At 37.7% G+C, this 19,629-nt stretch overlaps 1 protein-coding gene across 2 annotated transcripts in view; it reads left to right on the plus strand.

Annotated features, from left to right (window-relative positions):
* Positions 1-19,629, plus strand: part of LYN (LYN proto-oncogene, Src family tyrosine kinase) — a 51,477-nt gene that overhangs the window by 14,147 nt on the left and 17,701 nt on the right. Inside the window, exons 2-9 of one of the 2 annotated variants that reach the window (XM_084306817.1) lie at positions 6,822-6,958; positions 8,091-8,139; positions 8,232-8,337; positions 8,693-8,791; positions 8,897-9,000; positions 10,666-10,815; positions 12,033-12,185; positions 18,990-19,172. In XM_084306817.1, coding sequence (XP_084162943.1) covers positions 6,827-6,958; positions 8,091-8,139; positions 8,232-8,337; positions 8,693-8,791; positions 8,897-9,000; positions 10,666-10,815; positions 12,033-12,185; positions 18,990-19,172 — 976 coding nt within the window. In that variant the 5' untranslated portion in view covers positions 6,822-6,826. The remainder of the gene's footprint in view (positions 1-6,821; positions 6,959-8,090; positions 8,140-8,231; positions 8,338-8,692; positions 8,792-8,896; positions 9,001-10,665; positions 10,816-12,032; positions 12,186-18,989; positions 19,173-19,629) is intronic. The other variant, XM_084306818.1, reaches the window with a different exon arrangement.

Here is a 19,629-nt window from a genome sequence, read left to right on the forward strand (position 1 = left end):
CCTGTGTTCTGGTCATGGTGATAAACCAGATAGCTGTGTTGTCGTGCTCTTATAAAAGTGCACCCTTGGAAAATTTGAGGGTTTGACTTAAATGTTTGATGAGTTGTCACAGTGTGTTTCATACGCTATAGTAATATTTGTTTTTTGAAGGTTACATTGGAGATTAAATTGTTTGTTGTCTTTGCTTGTTTATATATATGTATGTCAAAATATTATTTTGTCCTTGTCTCACCTTTTGCCAGAAAAAGGTTGAAGTAGGTTAAGAACTGCCAAAATTTTCTCCTGTTCTAGAAATTCTGCCAGCTGGACTATAGTGTCTCACAGGAACAAAAAGTCTACTGGGCAAGGCTGTCATAGTTAAACACCGGGTAGCTTGAGGCTATTCATGCTCCTTCTTTATAAGCATTTCAGAGAGCACATGGTGGTTTTTTGTCCCTGTATCATCTAAGGGATTGATTCAATCTGGGAGGCATGCAGATGATGTAACGTGGTCCAATAGAAATAAGCTGAATTAAAAACAGTTTAAAATACATGAGTTGAGGAGCAACTGAGACATACATAACTATTTCAGCAGAAGGGTGAGGGAAGAACAAACTCCTTAAGTCTCTGTAGCTGGTCCCTAATGCAAAAACAAGACGTAGGAAGTGAAACAAGCCCAAGATGAAAGCTGACCCAGGATTTCTGTACATGCAAGTCTGCTTTAATGAAAGTTACCAGGCAGTCAGGACTTACAGTAAGATTTAAATATATATGTATATATGAAATGATGAATTGCAGGTATAAAAACAAAGCTGAACCAAAACTGATCATTTCTGAGACAGCACAAAGGGTCAGGAAAGGAATAAGGAATCCACTTCAGTTCAGTTGCTCTACAGTTCAATTCTTTATCACCCCTGACCACAGCTAATTTATTTTTGTCACTGTTATTCTCACTCTAGCCTAGTAACGCGTCTTAAGTGGCACTATGGAAATATGTACAGGCCAGTACACCTTTGCTGAGCTCTACCATCTCAAAATAAACTCCTCTGCATGCCTTGGAGGTTGCTTTGCCATTTTGCACCGTGTGACAATGGGTCAGAAATGCATGTGGTTTTCCCAGGTCCCTCAGAGATGTTCCTCCCCATAGTCCCAATAACAGAGGTAAAGAAGATCGTTGCAGCACAGGTACCACAACTGATGTGGTAGCAGGTCAACGCAGAAAGGAAGTCAGCAACAAAGTTTAAGATAAATGAATTCCTTAAATTTGAAGATTCCTTCCCCTCCACACTTTTTTTTTTTTTCTTTTTTTTTTTTTTTTTTCCACTTAGAATGTGAAAATGAAGCTGTCAAATGAAGTTACGGATAAAGTTGGGTGAGGGTACTGAGAAAGCAGGTGTTTGTGTCCTTGGACAGGGTCAACTTACAATTCTTCCTCCCCAGCAGTTTTACATCCAAGTTTGTTTGTTTTTCAAACTCTGTTTTTGTATGTTTGTTTTTCAAGACTCTTCTGCCTTGACCTTGAAGATAATGCAAAGAAGTCTCACAATCTTTATTATTCGGGAGATCTAACGAAGGCATCAGTCTTTCCTTCAGGCCTCATAACTTGTGAAGTAGCAGCAAAATAGCAGACATTAAAGGCCATACTAAGACAAAATAGTATTAAGCTACAGAAGAAGAGAGGAAGGAAAATAAATTATTTTCAATTTTTGAAAGATGTGTTAAAAACTGAAATGATTACCTCTCTTTTCTCCAAGCTGCTTTAAAGCTTCAGCTTTAAAAGCAGTGTTGTATATACATGAAAATAATTGCTTCCTGTTATTTGACTTGGGAACTTAAATATAGAAAGCAGTGCTAAAGAACTCGAATAACTTGGGGGTCTTGATTTTTTTTTTTCCTCCTTAATGTACTTCTGTCTTATTTGTACTGTGTAGGAACACTTGTCTCTATGCACACATGTACACATATATGCATGCTCTATATATGTGTAATACAGTTCAGTGACTTAAATGAAGAGTTGACTGCTGATAAACCTTATAATTGAATATAAATTCATTTCATCTTTGTATCTGTTAAAATACAAATGTATATATCTGTTAAAGGACTAAGCCACCCACAGAATTGGTGTTTATATACATGATTACTGTTCTTTTGAAAAACAGACACCTATTGAATAAAATTGTATGGTCAATGTTGTAGATCAAATTCCTTAAAATACTTTTTTATTGGAAAAAAATCACCAAAGTATAATCTATTTTAGGTGTTTTATGAAAAACTATCTGTAAAGATTAAAATAAAGCTGCTCTAAATAACTGAAAAATCTGTGAGGATTGGAAAAATCATTTACTTAACTCGAGATACACCGAGATGTATCAGGTTGATTTTTAGGAAATGGTTTCTAATTTGCACTGTAAATATTGTATGCAATAGAATCACAAGGATACCAATAGTTGTGATCATGAACAAAATGAAAAACAAGATCAGCTTCTTAGATGATACAGAAGATAAACACTGGGAGGAAATGAAACCTCAAATGCTAAAAATGGTGGATGGACAGGCAATGGTCACACGATCTCTGACTGCCTGAAGCAGCAGAAAGCAGATAACACAACCATGCTTCTGGGATAGGCAGCAGCTTTTAACCTTGAAGAAACGTTGTGCTAGTTTCTGATACCCTAGCAATCTATTCTGGAATAAAGACCCAAGTACTGCTGTAGCAAGATGAAATAGGGGAAGATAATAGGGGATTCAGTGGGAAAAATTCAAGACAAATGTCTCTCCAGACAGAGTCTGTGAAACAACCCGGCTGTGTTTGTAAGGATAGTTCTGTGGATTTTAGAAGGATGCCTGAACTTGGATTGCTATCACCATGCTGCAGATATTAATTCAAGTATGTGTCTTTATCTTTCAGCAATGTTACATGATATGATGCTTTTTGTTAGGAGAGTACTTATTACTCTTTTTTTTTTTTTTTTTTTACATATGTATATAACATAGCTGCTAACTTTTATAAAGACTTTTATGTCTAGAAGTAGGGACAGGACAATAAGTGAAAAGCATGGATGAGATGTAGCATTTTCTGTATTGAAAAAGTATTGGATGGGAAATGTCTGAGTGGAGACTGATAGCATTTCCTTTGGTGTCATAATTATTTTTATCTCTGAAGAACAATAACATAGTGTCATTTGTAATGATGCTGTATTGTTTTCTTACTTACCATACTCTCTTTCTTTTTATATCTGCTCAAAACACTTCCTTGATGTTCATTGCGATACAGGAAGAGAGAGCTATGCAAATAAACATTTTACACTAAGTAAAATATTTTATTCATGCATGACTGAACTTTCCCCCTTCAGATTTTCCTTATGAGTACTCTATAGACTAAGAAAGATGTATACTACATACACGTTTTATATTTCAAAGATATTTTTTTTTGAATGTGTAATGTGCTAGGATTGAATTTTTGTGATTAGCTCTGGTAATTACATAGCATTTTGTGTTTTGAAATCCATTATTTAATGTGTGTTGATGGGAACTCTCCCATCCGTGCCTGCTGTTTATACTAGCTCTACAAATCCTTAATACCACTCCCAAAACCCTGGGAAAGAACTTGATCAGATTTCAGTAAAAATGTGTAATATTGTGGTACTGGCATTGCATCTGGCATTGCTGATGAAACAAGCTGAGTACATACCCTTCAGTGTATATACTGCAGTGACTGCTGCAGTCAGTCATTGAGCAGAAGCTTTTGAAACCAAGATAGTTAAGTTCTCTTTGGCTGTAGGACTGAGCTTGTGGAGTTTTACATGTGAAGTCTGGAGCCCAGCACATGCAGCTTTACAAAGTGCTAGCATGTGTAGAAATATAAGATCTCATGGCCTTTGAAGAGTTCAAGAATCTTTCATTTCACAGTATCAAAAGAACATGTGCTCATTGATCCGGTTTCTAGTGCTTGAAATACTTTTTCAACTTCTTTATACATTTTCTCCACAGTCTGCCTATCCTTGTCAAGAAATAGCATGTCAGAAAGTTATATATTATATCAATACAGTTAAGTGTATGATATATATATATGTTAAATACTAAACATTGTTTTATGCCGTTGCATTTTCTTGTACGTTTCTTTTGCATGAATGAGAGGCCTGCTTTGTAAGGAAGCTAAAAGTCTCAGGATGTATCTACATTAGCATTTTAGTTAGCCAAATTCTGTGAGGACTAAGGGTTTTCATCTCCTTGGGGAAAAAAAAAACAACACAGTTCTACCTGATGAGGCTCAGGATCTTCTCTTTGGTGCATCACATGTATTATTTCACATGCTGTATTTGTGCAATTTCACTTGACATTGACTATACTTCTGTGGGATTATGTGGCACCTGCACGTTGGTATTACTGATCTCTTGTTGTCATTGTCACAAACAAATGCTAACCTTGAGCTTGCCAGCAGAACCTCACAATGGGTTTACTGTTCATGTGCTTTAAGCTGCAGAAAAGTCAGAGTGAAAATGCTTTTCTATGAGTTTACATTGGCATTGTGTGAGCTGCAGTCCCTAAAGATATCTTCAGCTTTCTTACAGCAATAGGCAAAGGCAATTTAGATCGAATTACCTTATGTCCTCAACTTTAGCTGTTTGTTCTGTAGAAGCAGAATTATTTAAGAGCAAAAAAGGTTAGCACTTAGATGGCTAAACACCTGATCTTGCAGATACAGCAAGTAATTAAACACTGGACTTCCAGTTGTCTGGTGAGAGCATGCAAACAGAAGCATGCCTATGGGTGTACAAAAATTTCCTATGAACCCTTACTATGAAACAAGTCATCCATATATACACAACTATTAAAAATAAATGATTAAAACCCTTCCCATTTTTCTCAAAATGACTAGCACGTAACCCACATAGAACTGAGCATTTGGAAAATCTCCCAATGGGCATTTTCGCAATCCAATATTAAGCATTAAAGATTTTGGCTTCTAAGGGCAGCTTCTGGCTGAAGGTGCCCTGCAGGGCCTTCAAGCAAGTAGAGGAAGATTGAAGTGCTGACAGACAGGAAGAGGAAACCGTATGCTCTGCATGTGTGGGGTGGTGGTGCCTGGTCAGTGCCTATTGATTTTCTGTGTGGTTCCTTTTACTTCAAGAGAAAAGAAGGGGAGCAATGAGTTCTCATGCTTCTTGTAAACCAGTATCACAGTTCACTAGATCCCTGTTGAAATTATACGGACAGCCAAAATTTGTTGATAATAGGTAACATAATTTGCAGAATTGGAGGGGACAGCAAATGCCTTCCTCTTATTTTTAGAAGAAAACGTTCAGCCCACGCACAGGACAGTGCATCTGTCATTATGTGGTGCTTCCTCAACAGTGGGAGGGGAGATCAAAATGAAGGTGATGTGGGAAGGTGCCACGTGGAAGTGCTGCATCTGGGCTTTGTTTTATTATAGCAATGTCAGTTAGTGTCATGACTATTGCCAGTATTGTTACAAAAGTACAAGTCTTAATATAGACCCAGACCAATACAGCTAATTCTGCCTACAGGGATAGGGTGCTTAAGCTGCCATTCTGCTGAAACAGTCTACAAGTAGGCACCTCTACTATAACTGTTAGCTGTGATAACCTTTTCTTCACAACAATGGAGGTAAAAGGGAGATGTGTAGGGCATAGCAATCTGCTTTAGCTTCTCCAGGTGTGTTTCATTTACTGCTGGTTTGCTTGAGCCTGCATATGCACTGAGCCCTTTTTTAAGTTTTACATTGTTCTTCAAAGAACTGGCTTTAAAGATTAATTAGGGCAGGGGGAGTGAGAGTGTGTGCCTGCAAGAGAAAATATGTCTGTAAACCTAGCATTAGAGCACTGACCTGAAAGGAGGGAGAGACGAAGGAAAAAGAGGTTTGTAAAGCATTCATAGTGGATTCTTTCAAGAGTAAGTATAATTACTATCCTCTGAGGGAGGAGCGTGGAGATAACATTGTATATGTGCTTGCAGAAGTACAGTGTAATTACATCATGGGATTAGCAGTCAGGTTCCAGTCGTATACATGCTAGCAGCTGTATCTCATCCGATTTAGCATGGATGCACAGCCTGAGAGGAGGATTATTCTTCTAAATTATATTGGAGGATAAATACTTGTGTGGTGGTTTATCATCACCGACACACCTATGGTCAATTTCAGACCTTTGCAACAGGCTCATCTGAACAAGGAAATTCACTGCTGAAAGGCACAGCAGCAGCATATCTGCCAGGGAGCTGGGACTGCACAAATCATCTGTGCTCAGCTGAGATTTGAATCACACTGAGCTCCCTGTTAGACTGGCATACACAAAATAAAGTGGGAAGATACAGGAATTGCTAACTTCAGGTGTGGTTCTCATCATTTGGAATGGATTTTTTTTTTATTTAATATTTTTCCTGAAGATCTGCTACACTAGAGACTCTGCAATATTTCCTACATTTTATGAAGCATCCTTCTCTCTAAAACACCGAAACAAGTTTTCACTACAGTAATTACATTTGCTCTTACATTTATTTGGAAGTTCACAGAAGAATCAGAAAAACTGAAAGGGTCTGGGGGGTGTTTGGGGAGAAAATATGATAAATATAAAAGTGTTAGAATGGGAAATGAATATTTTGATATATTTACTTCAACTGTGGACTGACACAAGAAATTGTTTATTTCCTTTGCATCAGAAATAAAACTTTCAGCGTGTGTTCCTAACATTAAGTTGTTCTCCCAGTAAACTGTTGTGTATGGAAAGGAAGTAAATTTTTGCTACATAAACCAGGTGACTGGATGGGAAACTGCTTGGCTTATGGCATAATGTTTTTGTTTAATACATTTTTTATTCCAACAGGAAATATGGGATGTATAAAATCAAAAAGGAAAGACAATCTGCATGGAGATGGGCTAGATTTGAAGAATCAACCAGTACGTAAAACTGAACGAACTATTTATGTGAGGGATCCAACGTCCAATAAGCAGCAAAGGCCAGTAAGTAGATAGTCTCAGGGGAGAATTCCAGTAGCAAGATCAAAGCATGACTGGCATAGCTTAAATTTCAATCCAAAACATATGCATGAAGAGATCCAAATTGATCATTAGTCTACAATTTGGCTTTGTGCAGTTCACCCTCAAAAAATTAACACTTTAAAAAAAAAAGATAAATTACTTCGTCACATATCATAATTTCTGCATGAAAACATTAATCCTTGGAGACCTTTGATCTAGATACAACTGTGTCTGTAGCGTAATGTTAGGTAACTTTAGAAACTTTTTTTTTTAGTTGTGTTTTATCAGTGTTGTATATTAATAATTGTGGGATCCAGAAGTTGTTTATTTCTCTACCTCTACCATTCCTAGTCAACTTTCCTTTTATTCACTGAATTTTACCTTGCACAAGCTGTATATGTAAGAACTGAGGGGGAGCAAAATGGATGCAGTTCTAAAGTGTGCAGAACTGTGGTGTAAGAGGAACTAGCTAAAGGAAGGGTGCTGGGAAGGGGAATCCCATTGGGTGTTAAGGGAGTTTGATGTTTCTCAGATTTGCTAGTTCCTCTTTCCCCCACCCTCTCTACTGTGCTGAGGAAATGGTATTTCCTAATTGTCCTTATTCAGGGACCTAATTCTCTGTGTGTGTGACTAACACCCTTCTTGTGCATGTCACCAGCTGACACAGTGGACTCTGGATCAATGTACATGAATCACAATTGCCATTTGCACTTATTCTTAATTACAATTTTTGTCCTTCAGAACCTAAGAAGTGTAGATGTGCTTGTAGTTCTTTATCATGATAGCTCCTCATACTGGCAAAGTGATACTAACTGTCCTGTTAAGTTCCCTTGCATTAAGCCTGTTTAGCAGAAGTCACAAAATGTTAACTTCCCCACAGCTTTGTTTTGCACTTTCATGAGGTCTGAGCGGCTCAATTCGAAATCTAGTTGGGACTTGCTATACTTTTCCACTCTAATTTGCTTTTGAAGAATGGTCAGAAATGATTGCAAAATGCTTCCTTTTAATCTAAGACATAGAGGATAATACTAAAGTAACTGAATAATGTATGATTGTAATGTAGACTTGTCACATAAATGTAAAACTGCTTAATTAAAGGCATATTTCATTGTAGGCAAATACAGAGGCACACCTTTTACCAGGACAGATATTTGCCAATGAAGGTATGTTTTCCTACAAATGTTACTGCCTGTTTGCTATTCTTTGTCAGCCTGTGAGATAATGAGACCATTCCTTTGGCCTTCTACCTTTGTAGATACGGAAGAGCATGGAGTCATTGTTGTAGCTCTTTATCCTTATGATGGCCTTCATGAAGATGACTTGTCATTCAAAAAAGGAGAAAAACTAAAAGTTATTGAGGAGTAAGTATGACAGTACTGATTATATGGTAGTTTTTCTTCGGACTTATCTAAATCCCTTTTAAATTTTTTTATATCCTACTCATAACATGAGATTATGAATGTTAAGGGAGATCCCTTATAAGTCAAAATATAAAAGTATGTGTAGTTTTGATAGGACCTGACAGCTGTCCTTGGTGACAATGACCAAACTTTGATCTGATGGAACCAATGGCTTCTAAGAGGAGCTTGAGTATAGAGAAATGGTGATTTTGTGCTTTCTGGCACAGGCAAAGCTCTCAGCACAGTGGAACCTTAACAACCCTTTATGACTTTGCTTTTCTTTGAATACTATCTTTTTTGTTTGTTTGTTTTCTAGGCTGGGAGAATGGTGGAAAGCTAAATCTCTCATAACTAAAAAAGAAGGTTTCATTCCCAGCAACTATGTAGCAAAAGTAAACACCTTGGAAACAGAAGAGTAAGTTCTCTATCCTCTCAGTAGGGGCAAATTTTTTTTCCACCCTGGTGTTGCATCCTTTGTGGGTGAAGGGAAGAGGTTCTAACTCTTTGACATACTTTCCAGGTGGTTCTTCAAGGACATAACCCGAAAAGATGCTGAAAGGCAACTCCTGGCTCCTGGAAATGCTCCTGGAGCATTCCTTATCAGAGAAAGTGAAACATTAAAAGGTAGGCTTTGGGATGGGTGATTTTGGAATTGATAGAAGAGTTAAAAATACATGATCTGGCTTCACAAAAAATTGCATCAAGTGGCACTTGGTAATGAGTTACTCCAGTGTGTCTTGTTTGAATTTACTGTAGTTACTTAGGAATGAGAAGGATGAGAAAATCACCAGAGAAAGATAGGAGAGTTACAAATTACTGAATTGAGATGGGGCATGGTGGCAGTGGTGGTTTTGTATATATATGACTTATTACACTGAGAAAAGGCAGGAGTGAATGAAAAGATCCTTTTCCTTCCTAATGTTTGTGATTCTTTTATTAAAGGACAATTTTAGTTGTAAATATCCTAAGCTGCATTTTACAATAAGGCCTTTCATTATTGGGTCTGTATTCATCACTACAAGTTTTAAAATATAGTTAGTGCATAATGAGACTTTACTCTTCTGCCTTGTAGTATGTTTTAAAATAAATAAGCAAAAAACCTTTTTGATAAATATTTCTACACAGCTCTTTGTACTGAAATACTTAATAAAAGCTCCAGACTTTTCAGCTGAGACAGAGAACATAAGATGGTTCTCCTCCAATATCTTGATTCTAACAGTGTCCTAGTTGGATGCTTCAGTTGGATACTCTAACACTGGACCCTCCAGAGGAAGACACGCTAATCCCTTCAATTGATCATATGTCTTTCCTCTCCACATGGGTAATTTTTTGGCCCTAACATTGCAGATCAAGCACTGGAATGGGCTGCCCAGGGAAGTAGAACAGTCCCCCACTCCTGGAGGTAAATAAGAGGTGTGTGGACATGGCATTAAGGGACTTGGTTTAGTGATGGGACTCTGTAAGTCAGGTTAACAGCTGGACTTTATGATCTGAAAAGTCTTTTCCAACATAATTCAATAATTCTTGACTAGGTAGCTCTTTGTAATGAGCCCACATCACTCTTTCTGTAGTCTCAAATGAAGAGAGAGGTCTAAATTCAGCAGAGACTGATGGGACTAATGCAAAGTACCCATAAAATATTTCTTTCTGGCTTCTTCTGTCACTGGATCTGCATGTGGAGCGAGAGAAGGAATTGAGGTGGTTTCTTGTCCTTTCAAAATGGATGACAAGAATTGTGTAAGTGGAAGAAATCAAGAATTTTGTAGTTTAGGACAGATATTATACTGCTCCATCTTAAATCCTAGCTGAGGTTAGGATCCCAAGTATTAAGAGGTCTTCTTTCTCTCCTCAATGCCTCAAGCCATTTCCAAACAATCCTTTTGCTAGTTGGCCCATGGTCCCCAGGTCATCCTTTTCCAAGATGCTGATCTCCAAATTTTAGCTCCTGTCTCATTAGTGTGACAACTATGGAGTTCCTTTCCCAGGTGGTTCCACTCAAAAAGTGGGACTTTATGCGGAAGTGTGTGTTAATCATGGAGCTGTCTGAATTATGGAACTCCAAAGTTTACTGAATAAGATTGAAAAAGAAAGTCTGACTGTAAGCGTTTTGGTAACTGGTTCAGAACCAGCTATTGGCTAACTTCCTCATGTTGATTGCAAAATGTTATTTGAGGAAATAGAAGAGTGGGAAAAAAAAAAAGTAGACAAGGTAACTTTGTTGAGCTCAGCTGTGCGTGCGGACAGTACAGACTTGTTATCTGTTAATATTCTTTCTTTCTTTATCCACAGGCAGCTATTCCTTGTCCATAAGAGACTATGATCCGCAACATGGTGATGTCATTAAGCACTACAAAATTAGGAGTCTAGACAATGGAGGGTTTTATATCTCTCCAAGAATAACTTTTCCCAGCATCAATGATATGATCAAACATTATCAAAGTAAGTTAAATCCATTAGTGGATTACTTAATAGAATACAGTCGTTATTTCCTGTGAAGGAAAATAAATGCTTTCTTGTTTTGTTTCAGACCTTTTCATCTTTTTTTTCTAAATAACTCAGACGTGCATGTTATTGAAGATAAAGTAAAACTTGTTGGAACCCAAGTAAGGTTGTTATACAATCAGACCTAATACTCCTTGCTCTGTTGCATACCATTGTGAAATAAAGAATAGTTTTCTGAAACATCTCACCATAGTGATGATGATGTGAAACTATAGTAAGAATTGACTGCATTGGAAACAAATTCTGTATTTGAGATTAAATTTGTAATCACGATTAGTGGAAATAGGTATAGACTTCTAACTGTCTTCTTATATTTGATGTTGAGAGTTGAAGTTTTTTTTCCCTACAGATTTATTTATTTATTTCATCAATGGAGTTCTGAAGGCTGTAAAAGAAAATTACACCTACAGAGAATGTACGCATTTATTATTAACAAAAGGAGGGGGATAGGAACAAGTTTCCACCTATATTTTAGCTATAAAAGTGACCTTTTGTTCTGTATAACCTCATGGTGGGTAACTCCAAAATATATATTGTTTGTCTTGTCACTGTGAAGACATAAAATAAGAAAGATGTGAGACAGGAAATCACATTCATTTTTCAAGGCCACGCTGAAGACTTGTCCATGACATTTCTCTGAGTTGTTAGATATGCGTGGTAATTCTTCTGCACAGCTTATAAACCTGAGAATTATTTTATATTTGTATTAAAGTTATAGGTGGTAAGAGACTGGAGAAGAAATAATTGTGACCTACTTATGCTTGCATTCTTATGTGTGCACACATCTAAAACGACATAGCGTAAGAAAACTTAAGGACAGATTCAGAATAAAGATTTCAAGCCTGACACCAATGTGCATCTTCGTACTTTCTGTTAGCAATCAGATCTTATAGTTATTTGGTACAAACTGTACTAAAACAAAATAACCTGATGGTAACCAGATGTGTGTGGCACTTCTCTATTAAATCTGTCCCTGAATTTCAAACTGTAGAAATGCTTAAGGTTGTGTGAAAGCACTAAAAAGATTACATTTTCATAGGCACTGACTTGTCTGAAAATTATTTTGAGCTGGTTAATGCACACCTAAATCAAATGGTCTTTGACTCAATGGATTGCAATGGATTTTATATTTTGTTTTTCCTTTGAAAAAACAGAGCAATCAGATGGCTTGTGTAGAAGGTTGGAAAAAGCTTGTATTTGTCCTAAGCCACAAAAACCATGGGATAAAGATGCATGGGAAATTCCACGGGAATCAATTAAATTAGTGAAGAAACTTGGAGCTGGTCAGTTTGGAGAAGTCTGGATGGGTAAGTTTATTTATTTCTTTGAAAATAATATTAAAATCTCATGAAAGAAGTACAGTTTAAGAATCACTCAGAATAATGGTGGACAGAAGTCTTGTCTGATATACTTGTAAAAACAGAACAGTCAGGCTCAGAATATACCTTCTCATGAGGAAAAATAATAGGAGAGAGGATCTGTGAAAGATCCTGACACAGATCCTGTGAAAGGCACCTGACACAGACATGGAACAAATTGTCTTATAGCAAATTATGTGTAAAGTTTTTAACATCTGTTGGGAAAGAAGAGACTGAAATATAATGGATGGGACTACCATAACCTGGTGAAAAAAAGGAGATATTTAATACAAGATTATTGTTGGAGCTTGCTACTCAGGAAGCAGGTGGCTGATGTAGGTAGAAGATAAGAGACTGATCACCCCTAACCTTGAACTATCATGCAGGTCCCCAATAATGAAAGCGTTGTAAGACTTACAAGTAGTAAATTTTAATATATAACCAGCTAAAACTGATAGTGTTAATTATTATAATCATAATTAACCTTGCTTGTTTAAAAACATTTTTATTTTCTCAGCCTCAGTGGCTTCCCCTGGCTACGACCACTGTCTAATCGTGTTCTGCAAAAATGTTTTAATTCTCTTGCTTTTGAAGTGCTGCCTATTCAGGGGTCTGAGTATTCTTTTGGGAAGCATATTATGTGTTCTGTGTGTAATTCATTGGTTACACACATGTTAACAGTTACCATCTTACTTGACTTAATTGAGATAAACTATACCTTCCTTCCAAAGTCTTCACTATGATGTTTCTTCAGGTCAACTCATTGTCTAACCCTTCCCTGAGTCTCCTTTTTGGAGGTTATATTTAGATAGCAATAAAATCATTTTAATACTATTACAACATTTTTTTTATTATTGGTATTATTATGATTCTACAGGCGGGGCATTTCTAAGAAACTTAGAAGCATATCCCTAAGCTTATTAGCAGATGCTAAGGGTGCTCTAATGACCCACAGGAGTGCAGCAGTCTAACAGGAACACACTTGATATTTCATTGTTTTAAAGAGATGTTTTCTAATAGGTACAATCTGCTGATACAAATTATGCAAAAATGTCAGCGACACATCTCCATGATGCAACATAGACAAATTCAGCCTTTCATCTGCCTTCACAACAAAAGGCTTAAGAAAGCTTTTGGCTGTGTTATACATAAATGACAATTTACTTGCCAGTTGAGACAGGTGTCAGCCATTGTACAGTTTTTCTCTTCCTGATAAACCAGGCCAAGAAATAATTAACTGACATTGAAATGCTGTGGAAGACTTCATGGCAGAATGTTATCACCTGCTTGAAAATGTAGATCATTATGGGAAGTGACTACTTCTGCATACACACACAAAGACATAAAACTTTAAAAGGGTGTTTCTGGTTCAAGATGCTTCCTCTTATTTGTGTCGTTATTTTGACATCTAAATTGGGCCTAACCCTTTTATCTGAATTGTCGCACTGTGAGAAAAATTAATGTACTGTGAAGTGATCACTGTGTTTCCTCTTCTCTGCTTCATTTCTGAAGCGAGAGAAGCTGATTTGCTCAGTACAGATCCTTTCAAATCAGGGGCGTGGTTAATCTTAGAGCCAAGGAGGTTCAGGCTGAAAAACACTTATCAGGTCACCTGTGCAGGATATAAACAAACAGTGTTGATTGTAATGATGACTAACCAGAGGCATCATGAGTTAAACAGAGATACTGAGAAATAAGCTACTTGTTAGACTCTGCTGATTACTTACCTCATCTGGAGCAAAATTATGTTTAGGTCATAGTACGAATGAGAAATACTATTCCATAGCTTCAATACCAAATACACTTCTGCTTGCTAAAGGATTTTGATTTCAGAGGGAACAGTGTTTGGTTCAGAAGAACTTTGTCCAGTTCTGGGCTTCCCAGAACAAGAGAGATATGGAGAGAGACCAACAAAGGGCCCTGAAGAAGTTGAAGGGACCTGAACATCTCTTCCTCTGAGGAAGGGCTGAGAGGGCTGGGACCCTTTCACCCAGAGAAGAGAAGGCACGGGTTCAGTCTTATCAGCATCTAGAAATACCTGAAGGGAAGGTAGAAAGAGAATAGAGCAAGTCTCATTTCAGTGGTGCCCAGTGCCAGGACAAGAAGCAGTGGGCACAGAATGAAATACAAGAGGTTCCATGTGAACATCAGGAAGCAATTCTTTACTATGATAGTTGACCAAGCACAGGATGTCCAGAGAGGCTGTGAAGTCTCCTCCTTGGAGATCTTCAGAAGCCACCTGGACGTGGTGCTGAGCAGCCTGCTCTGGGCGCCCCTGCTTGAGCAGGGGGTTAGGCAGATGGTCTCCAGAGGTCCTTCCCAACCTTAACCACTCTGTAGTATATGGGAAGATAGAGACAATATTGTTACTGCAATGTGAAGATTTGCCAGAATTCTCTTATAGTCTTTTTAGTTCAACAATAAGTATTTTTTGAGCTTCCAAGCTGACATCCTGCTCCTGCACGTGTACTTTTGGGTTTTGGAGAAAGCTAGCATATGTTAGAGAAGATTGTCTTGGTTTCAGCTGGAATAGAGATAACTTTCTTCCTAGTAGCTGGTATGGAGCTGTATTTTGGATTTAGGATGAGAATAATGCTGATAACACATGTATGTTTTAGACCACTCAGTCTATTGCCCCCGGGGAGGATACAGGAAAGAATCAGAAAGGTAAACGTGCGAGAACTCATGGTCTGAGATATGGACAGTTTACAAGGTAAAGCAAAAGCTGCTATGCAAGCAAAGACAAATAAGGAATTTTTTTGCCACTTCCCATTGTCAGGCAGTTGTTCAGACATCTTCACATGTGACAGTTTCTTGGGAAGACCAATGCCATCACTCAGAACACCTGCATGCCTACTCCTTTGTGCCTACTCAAGTCCTGCACACAGCTCTGGGGTCCCCAGCACGAGAAGGACATGGACCTGTTAGAGCAGGTCCATAAGAGGGCCTGCAAATGCCTGGCACACCTTTCCTGTGAAGACTGACTGAGAGAGTTGGTATAGTTTAGCCTGGAGAAGGCCCAAGGAAGGCTTTATTGTGGCCTTCCAATACTTAGAGGGGGCTTATAAGAAAGATGGAGAAAGACTTCCTACCAGGACCTGTAGTGATAGGACAAGGGGTAATAGTTTTAAACTAAAAGAGGGGAGATTTATACTAGACATAACTAATTGTTTACTCAGAGGGTGGTGAGGCACAGGATCCCCAGAGAAGCTGAGGATGCTCCATCCCTGGAGGTGTTCAATACCAGGCTGGATGGGGCTTTGGCAACCTGGTCTGGTGGGTGGGAACCCATGGCAGGGGTTGGAACTAGGTGATCTTTAAGGGCCCTTCCAACCCAAACTGTTCTATGGTGTAGATGGTGAAGGAAGAGTGATGTGCTGATGTGCCATAGGATGCAGAGAAGCTGCCATCATTCTGACTCTTTCCAGACAGCATCCTGGAAATACTGTACCTCCTGCAGCTGCAATAGCCTGAGACATTGTCTGACTTCTAACAGTATCACACTTGATTAGCTCAGGTTGTTTCCAGTATAACCTTATAGGGAATTAGTGTGAAGGCAGAGGAAGGAGAAAGCTGCCTCTTGTAGACTCGTTCACAAAGCTGACCATCTTCAGTCCTGGAGATCTGTTCAGAAATGCTTTTGATAGGCTCAACTTATTGCCTATTATGAGTTTGTATCACAGCTTGGCCTGAATAAGCCCATGTGAAAATCTGGCAACCTGCCTGTGAAAATACCATATTCAACTCCAAAAGAAATGGGCAAAACACAATTTTTGAGGGGTTCTATTCATACATGTAAGAAGAGCATAGCTCTCTGTAAGCAACTGTCAGATTCCTCAGATTTGCCTATTATTTCTTGCATCATATCTAATTTTTAACAAAAGCCTAAACTGCTGAGGGACTTGCTTCCTGCCATGGTATGAAAGGGTTTTCATCTATGGAGTTTAGTTTATTTGGGCATCTTCTTTAGTGAAGTGATGAACCAGGGTAGCACCGTAAGAGTAGGGTCTATGTTTTATGCATTTTTGTTCCTAGTGTGCATTGATATGACGTGAACCATAATGCTCTGTGACATTAATAATCCATGAATAGAATTCTCAAGTAGGGACAAGAGAAAAGTTAACAAGCCAAATGGAGCCATTACGGTGTAGTTTATTAATGAGACTCATTTTGCTTGCATCTCAGGTGTAAAAGATTCTCTCATTTTGTAAACCCCAATTTAGAATATAAGTAATAAACATTTTGGGGTGTATTTTCTTATGCAGCTGTTATTAAAATCAGAGTAAACCATACCTCAAAAATACTATTATTTTCATGAAGACATGTAAAATGAACCAAGAAAACTGGCTAGTACATCTCATCAGCATCACAGATGTATTTTTACAGTACATACAGGAGCTGAATATTAGTTGCAAAGAATCTGAATTTTATGTCAGATGACCTAGATGTAAGCAAGAATTTCATTGCTTATCTATCTGTCCTTTCGAGTTCATGTTTAGGTGGCAAAGTGAGCATCAGTTCATTCATATCATATGCCAAGGAATACCATGACAAACCAAGTGTGGGGTCCTCTTAGTAATCATAAGTGACGTGACCTGAGGACTAAGACATTAAGCTTTGGTAGTACAGATGCATACTGAAAGGATGTTGCCTGCTCCGTGTCTGTCTAGCTCGATATTCTAACATAATGCTCCTATTCATGTGTTATTCGTACTCTGACACTTCTGGCTCACAGATGATGGGAGTTTTCTTTCAGGTGGCTAGGTGACACCAGCTTAGCTGAAGAGGTAGGGCCTCATGCTCTGTGAAGGCTTTACATGTAATGGGGGGGGGAAAGAGGTAAAACAAATTCCAGTTTTTCTGAGCTGACAAGGGTCCATTTTTTATAGACATCATAACATTTGCTGAAGAACCCCTAGAGTTCACAACCACCTTTCCTCACTGGTGGTGTATTGTCGTTCCCGCCACCTCCCCCAAAACCTGATGAAATAAATGAGTGAGAGACAGATCAGGATCAAATGTCTCTAATGCTCTCATGCTACTTTGTTTTGTATGTTACCACCAGAGGACCAGGATAGACTGTTTTCCTGCAGAAAACATCAGTATTGGGTGAGGTTTTTGTTGTTCGTAATGCAAATTTTCTGTAAGCAGAAACCTAGTCTGATGAATCTCTAGTGAATGTAAGATACTGTTATATAGTCAATGTTAAGAGTGTAGATAGAATTGTCCCACAGAAGTAAAGGTATTAATTAGTATGTTTAACAGAGTATTCAACAAATGGGGAGTGAAACTGGTGCTCTCATTCAGGGTATGGTGTAGAATATTACAAACTACAGATAAAAAACCTTCTGCTTTTTAAGCAAAAAGATGTATTTAATACATGTTTGTTTTTTTTTTTTTCATGGATAGAAATTGTATACCTGAATTTTAATGGCAGAATTTGACTTGTTATTGTCATTTCTTCTTATTAGACCATCTAGAGGCATATCTGTGTTATGCTCTGATCATACTGTGCTTGGAAAAAATATATTTAGTAATCATGCAATTGAATATTTGCTCACAGTTATTGTGGCTTTTCTCAGATGACGATTTTTCTTTTCAAAAAGGTGATAAAACGTGCAATGATTAGAGCAATTACTTAGGACCTGGAAATTATTTCCCTCCTTTGCCACTGAGCTTCTGTATTAAGGCAATAAGTAATACACAGAAATTGCAGGCTCCAATTTAGAGGTACATCCATTGTGGTAATACTGTCTGGATTGTTGCTGAATGTGGAACCGAGGTTATTTCTCTTGAATCACAAAAGCTTTACCTCTCCAAGAAGTGTTTTTGCAGTGTTGAAATGTGTATAGTAAGGGGGACAAAAGGCTGCAGTTTGATATTACTGGAGCTATCTGTAAATCTGGAGTGAAGATGTTGCATTTATATCCCTCTCTTTTTCTATTTATTTTCTAGTTCTTTTCTTTCCTATTTCATTTCCTTTTCAAATTTAAAAAACAAACAACAAAAAAAATCTTTACAAGATAAACTTTAGGATCAGTTCTTGCTATTCTCTTGATTTTATCTAATGCTATTTTAACCTTTATATACTGATAATTGCATTTTATATAGTCAGTGTATTACATTACAAGGTTTGATAAACAGAGAAATGAAACAGCCATGATTTGTTCTACGCTTGGCATGTGCTATGTGGAAAGGATTTATCGTGTTTTAAATCTTGCTCTGAACACTGCAGGATTGCAGTCCTGCCAGCATATCTCTGATGGTCACGAGAATGCTTATTTGGTTGCACTTTTCTGAAGAGTTCCATTTTGAGTACTGGGGGTTAAAGAAAAGATTATAAGCATGAGACTGGCTTGCATAAAATGGTTCTAACCATAGCATTTAAAGACGCTCCGCAATCCATTGGCTCTCTTAGATTTTGAGACAGTTTATGTGGATGTTTGTTAAAACACCTCTTGACTGTTTTAGTATTTTCTCATGGCCTACTTATAAATGAAAGCTTGCTTTCTTTATTTTTTCAAATAAACCATTCATAAAAAGTAGAAAATTGATTATAATTGACTGCAGTGTATCACTGGCAAAACATAAAGGAATTTTAGCGTCAATATTTGTGCTACATGTGATTGCTTGTTGTCAGGGGCCTAGCTGTTAATGGAATCTAACCTCACCAGCTTTATGGGTTCCTGCTAGTCAGGGTGCTGCACGGTGCAGGGTGACTGCAAGTGCACTGAACGTATTTCCTCCTTTTAGGTTATTATCATAACAGTACAAAAGTGGCCGTCAAGACTCTGAAGCCGGGAACGATGTCTGTGCAAGCCTTTCTGGAGGAAGCCAACCTCATGAAAACACTTCAGCATGACAAGCTAGTTAGGCTTTATGCTGTAGTGACCAAAGAAGAACCTATTTATATTATAACAGAATTCATGGCAAAAGGTGAGAATGACAGAGGATCTGCAAGTGGGGTTTTAGTAAACACTTGTGTTTATTAATCATTCATTAGTCAGTGCCCATCCTTTAAAAAGGAAGCAGCAGAAAAGGAAAACTTGGGATTTTAACATTTTTCTTTTGTATGCTCTGATATAAAGTGAGGAAGCTTAGAGGAGGCATAAGGGCTTGATTTTCTGATTCATAATTGCATTTTTGAAATAACCTTTTTTTTTTTTTAACAGATTTCTTAAATGTAACTTTTTAAAATTATTTAAGGTGCAGAGCATAACCCTCAAAATAGCTCTGGTTCCTTTGGGTTCTAATACTTAACTTTGGTGTCATAACAAGACAATAATTAAAACCTTAGAAATTGTCTTATATAGCTCTTGAATTGATAAATACTTGTTTAATAAGGGGAGTGATGAGTGTTCCTGAAAAGATTGCTGCACTACTAGAAAGGGAC

The sequence above is a fragment of the Netta rufina genome (genome assembly GCF_964035555.1).
Source record: "Netta rufina genome assembly, chromosome: 2".
NCBI classification, from domain to species: Eukaryota; Metazoa; Chordata; class Aves; order Anseriformes; family Anatidae; genus Netta; species Netta rufina.